General features: G+C 39.7%; 2 protein-coding genes across 4 annotated transcripts in view; one reads left to right on the top strand and one right to left on the bottom strand.

The window, feature by feature from the left end:
• Positions 1-784: 784 nt before the first annotated feature.
• The window catches only part of LOC133654040 (calsequestrin-2-like), a 37,179-nt gene continuing 32,754 nt past the window's right edge, over positions 785-5,209 (bottom strand). For all 3 annotated transcript variants that reach the window (XM_062053991.1, XM_062053992.1, XM_062053990.1), the window contains exons 11-13: positions 5,188-5,209; positions 1,325-1,399; positions 785-1,243 (exon numbers count right to left, since the gene is read on the bottom strand). The exon at positions 5,188-5,209 is cut by the window's right edge and continues 79 nt beyond it. In XM_062053991.1, the coding sequence (XP_061909975.1) occupies positions 1,034-1,243; positions 1,325-1,399; positions 5,188-5,209 (307 nt within the window). In that variant the 3' untranslated portion in view covers positions 785-1,033. The remainder of the gene's footprint in view (positions 1,244-1,324; positions 1,400-5,187) is intronic.
• Positions 1,067-5,209, top strand: part of poglut1 (protein O-glucosyltransferase 1) — a 33,230-nt gene continuing 29,087 nt past the window's right edge. The window contains exons 1-2 of the mRNA XM_062054707.1: positions 1,067-1,204; positions 1,250-1,387. Of these exons, the coding sequence (XP_061910691.1) occupies positions 1,067-1,204; positions 1,250-1,387 (276 nt within the window). The remainder of the gene's footprint in view (positions 1,205-1,249; positions 1,388-5,209) is intronic.

Here is a 5,209-nt window from a genome sequence, read left to right as displayed (position 1 = left end):
TAGGTGATCAAAATATTAGTTTTACATTTATTTATCCACACTGTCAATGCAGGGAAATGGGCTCCAGTTCTGTAGATGACGTCACACCAAGGGGGGACGGCTTATCGAGTCTGGGGATGGAAAAGGGGCAATCCAAGTACAGTAAGTTATCTACCCATGACTCCAAAACTAATTGATATTAAATGAAATGACTGGCAGAATTTCTTTCTGCAGCAAAAAATACACAAAAAAACATAGTCAAATTTCGGTCATCTGAACTCTATGGGTCCTTTTGAGGCTCTAAAATGAAAAACTACCATTAATAACGTGGCCTTACTGATTGTTTTTTCTTCTACAGGCTTGTAGCACAGAGCGACCAATCACAGGCGTTTGTGTAATCTGCTTACTGAGGTTCAGTACAGTCCAAAAGTTTGGACACGCCTTCGTAGTAAATGTGTTTTCTTTATTTTCATGACTATTTACATTGTAGATTGTCACTGAAGGCTTTAAAACTATGAATGAACACATGTGGAGTTATGTACTTAACAAAAAAAAAAGGTGAAATAACTGAAAACATGTTTTATATTCTAGTTTTTTTCAAAATAGCCACTCCTTGAAGCTCATCAAGAGAATGCCAAGAGTGTGCAAAGCAGTAATCAGAGCAAAGGGTGGCTATTTTGAAGAAACTAGAATTTAAAACATGTTTTCAGTTAATTTACCCTTTTTTTGTTAAGTACATAACTCCACATGTGTTCATTCATAGTTTTGATGCCTTCAGTGACAATCTACAATGTAAATAGTCATGAAAGTAAAGAAAACACATTGAATGAGAAGGTGTGTCCAAACTTTCGGCCTGTACTGTACATGCTACCTGCGTACTGCAGTACTACTAGCGATGTATCAACAATCATTATACTTATTAATAAAAAAACGTCATGCATTTCTTTTTTTACTTTGAATCTAAAAGAGATGAAAAAAGCAGCCATAAAGATCCTAGCATGTGCAGTAAAATGTTTCTTGTGGCGACCAACATGATGAAGAAGGTTTGGAAGACCTAATAGTCATCATCATCATCATCATCATCATCATGGTTGTCGTCATTGTCTTCTGTCAGGTGGCTGTAGAAGTCTCCATGGTCATCAGCAGACTCATCATCATCCTCTGTGTTTATTCTGCCGGAGAGAACATCCTCAATCCAGTCCTCAAGCTCCTCGGCAGTGGGCAGGTCCTCGTCGTTGGACATGTCCAACCACACGCTGTCCGCCTGTAGCAAATGCCACCATGGACGGCTGTTAGAGTTTCTACATGCTTTGAGTACTTCGAGACTCTTGAGAGTTTGGCTTACATCTGTGACGTTGACCACACCAATCTGAGGACTGAACAAGTCCAACTTGAAGGTTTTTTCCCAGTACGTGGTGAGCTACAAAAGATAAGACAAGATGTTTGACGTCCAAAGGAAACCTCAATGTACTTTCTTCCTTACAAGTTAACCTTTTAAACCCCACACAGATCAAATCAATATTTGTTTTACACATTTGTACAATAAATGGTGCTGTTTGCAACATCCTCACAGCTACATAAATATGACAAGAACAGCAACAGCTATAGCTTATGTTACCATTTGTGGTTTACCAGAACACATTTGTTTTAAAGCTTTTTCACAATTTCTAAGTTTTATCGTTAAAAAAAAATAGGTATGTCCGATAATGGCTTTTTGCCGATATCCGATATTCCGATATTGTCCAACTCTTTAATTACCGATACCGATATCAACCGATACCGATATACACAGTCGTGGAATTAACACATTATTATGCCTAATTTGGACAACCAGGTATGGTGAAAATAAGGTCCTTTCTTTAAAAATGAATACAATAAAATAAGATAAATAAATTAAAAACATTTTCTTGAATAAAAAAGAAAGTAAAACAATATAAAAACACTTACATAGAAACTAGTAATTAATGAAAATGAGTAAAATTAACTGTTAAAAGGTAGTACTGTTAGTGGACCAGCAGCACGCACAATCATGTGTGCTTACGGACTGTATCCCTTGCAGACTGTATTGATAATAATAATAATACCTGAGATTTATATAGCGCTTTTCTAAGTACCCAAAGTCGCTTTACATGTTAAAAAACCCATCATTCATTCACATCTGGTGGTGGTAAGCTACTTTCGTAGCCACAGCTGCCCTGGGGTAGACTGACGGATATATATTGATATATATTGTAGGAACCAGAATATTAATAACAGAAAGAAACAACCCTTTTGTGTGAATGAGTGTAAATGGGGGGAGGGAGGTTTTTTGGGTTGGTGCACTAATTGTAAGTGTATCTTGTGTTTTTATGTTGATTTAATAAAATTTAAAAAACGATACTGATACTAAAAAAAATGATACCGATATTTTCCGATATTATATTTTAAAGCATTTCTCTTTTTTTTTTTAGAGATGTCCGATAATATCGGCAGGCCGATATTATCGGACATCTCTAGAAAAAAAGATTGGTGTTTAGGGCGGTCACTCCAACTGTCTCGTCAACACGTACACGCAGAGAGCGTGTGCACAGCCTTTCAAGAGAAGTGACAAACATATTGCGGTCATGTTGTTATGATGGAACACAACATTCAAGGACTGCTAAAAATCCAAATCGCTATCGTTAGCAAACAACACCCAAAGAAAATGCGCATCCACATGTTACGTGCGTACGTAGTTGCATCACTACGTCCTCGAAGATGTAAGAGGGTGGGATATACAGTTGAAAAGGGATCCATATGGCCCCATAAGTCACGGTTTACCTGACACATGAAACGTGACAAATTGTGGGGTGCACTATCCACTTTAGCAGCCAGATTGCAGTAGAATGTTAAATATCTTATAATGTGTTTTGTGGCAATTTTAACTATGACCACAGCATCAGTTGTTATGTATAGTGGCACTTTTCATTATTTTCAGCAGACTGCATTGCTAAATGATTAACCCTGACCTTCCTCTCACGCGATATCCACCCAGGAATGGGGCCGTTTGATTAACGAAATGAATTAATTAACTCATATTATGTTTTGCATATGGCGAGTGTTTATATTCATCCTGAAGAAAGCAAACCACCAAGTTGAATTAAATAGTGGTATTTCAGTTTGAGCACATAATAAGATAAGGCCCCCATAGTTTGATATTTGCAGGTGGATTGGGACTTTGGAATGCAAAAGTGATAGCTTTATCCTTGAGAAGAGACTACATGTTCAGCTCAATGCCTACATTTAAGTTATGACTTAGAGCAGTTGTTTTCCAGACACTTACCCACGAACATCTCCTTTTATGGTCAGGATGTGCTCTCCTGACTTAGCACACACACACAGAGACAGAAAGGAGGGATATAAAAACTGATGGTTTGGCTTCTCATAGTTAGGAGTGCCTCAATTTCTTGAATTGACCTCCTCCAGGAACTGCAGTCCTGTATAATGAGGCTAGCTTGTAATAAAGCAACTTTTGGTTAAGTAAAGCGTATCCGACGTCTCTTTTGATCCATCCGCACTGCCGTGTCCCCCTTCTGTCCGGACGAGGACGACAAGACCAGAAATACACATCAATGCCTTCTCTGCTGTAATGCTTAAAATACATTGGAAAGTTAGCACCCTCTAGGCATCTGTGTAAATGTTGGAAACAGCCCCTTCTATTGCCCGTGGTTTTAAAGGCCTACTGAAATGAATTTTTTAAACGGGGATAGCAGATCCATTCTATGTGTCATACTTGATCATTTCGCGATATTGCCATATTTTTGCTGAAAGGATTTAGTAGAGAACATCGACGATAAAGTTCGCAACTTTTGGTCGCTGATAAAAAAAGCCTTGCCTGTACCGGAAGTGGCGTGACGTCACAGGTTGAAAGGCTCCTCACATTTCCCCATTGTTTACACCAGCAGCGAGAGCGATTTGGACCGAGAAAGCGACGATTACCCCACTAATTTGAGCCAGGATGAAAGATTCGTGGATGAGGAACATGAGAGTGAAGGACTAGAGTGCAGTGCAGGACGCATCTTTTTTCACTTTGACTGTAACTTAGGTACAAGCTGGCTCATTGGATTCCACACTCTCTCCTTTTTCTATTGTGGATCACGGATTTGTATTTTAAACCACCTCGGATGCTATATCCTCTTGAAAATGAGAGTCGAGAACGCGAAATGGACATTCACAGTGACTTTTATCTCCACGACAATACATCGGCGAAGCACTTTAGCTACGGAGCTAACGTGATAGCATCGGGCTTAACTGCAGATAGAAACAAAAGAAATAAACCCCTGACTGGAAGGATAGACAGAAAATCAACAATACTATTAAACCATGGACCTGTAACTACACGGTTAATGCTTTCCAGCCTGGCGAAGCTCAACAATGCTGTTGCTAACGACGCCATTGAAGCTAACTTAGCAACGGGACCTCACAGAGTTATGCTAAAAACATTAGCTATTCACCTACGCCAGCCCTCATCTGCTCATCAACACCCGTGCTCACCTGCGTTCCAGCGATCGACGGAGCGACGAAGGACTTCACCCGATCATCAATGCGGTCGGCGGCGAGCATCGGATAGCGCGTCTGCTATCCAAGTCAAAGTCCTCCTGGTTGTGTTGCTGCAGCCAGCCGCTAATACACCGATCCCACCTACAGCTTTCTTCTTTGCAGTCTTCATTGTTCATTAAACAAATTGCAAAAGATTCACCAACACAGATGTCCAGAATACTGTGGAATTTTGCGATGAAAACCGAGCTTTTTGTATTGGAATCAATGTGTCCGAATACTTCCGTTTCAACGATTGACGTCACGCGCATACGTCATCATGCATAGACGTTTTCAACTGGAAGTTTAGCGGGAAATTTAAAATTGCACTTTATAAGTTAACCCGGCCGTATTGGCATGTGTTGCAATGTTAAGATTTCATCATTGATATATAAACTATCAGACTGCATGGTCGGTAGTTGTGGGTTTCAGTAGGCCTTTAATTGTCTTCTATTTTATAAAATAATTTATGCTGAGCTTTTAGCTGACGTTCTTGCAGTTACATGGCTGTAGAGGTATAGCATGTGTGTATCGATACAAGTTGCAGTTACCATAGCAACACCAATGCAAACACGCTGCCCCCTGTACTGGGGTCTGTAGGGTTTAAAAGGTTACGTCTGCTAAAATATTAAACATGAAGATAGGTGGTCCAACCAGAGGGAAGTCATCAGGATCG

The sequence above is a fragment of the Entelurus aequoreus genome, linkage group LG07 (genome assembly GCF_033978785.1).
Source record: "Entelurus aequoreus isolate RoL-2023_Sb linkage group LG07, RoL_Eaeq_v1.1, whole genome shotgun sequence".
NCBI lineage: Eukaryota > Metazoa > Chordata > Actinopteri > Syngnathiformes > Syngnathidae > Entelurus > Entelurus aequoreus.
This window is presented reverse-complemented; position numbering and strand designations above follow the sequence as displayed.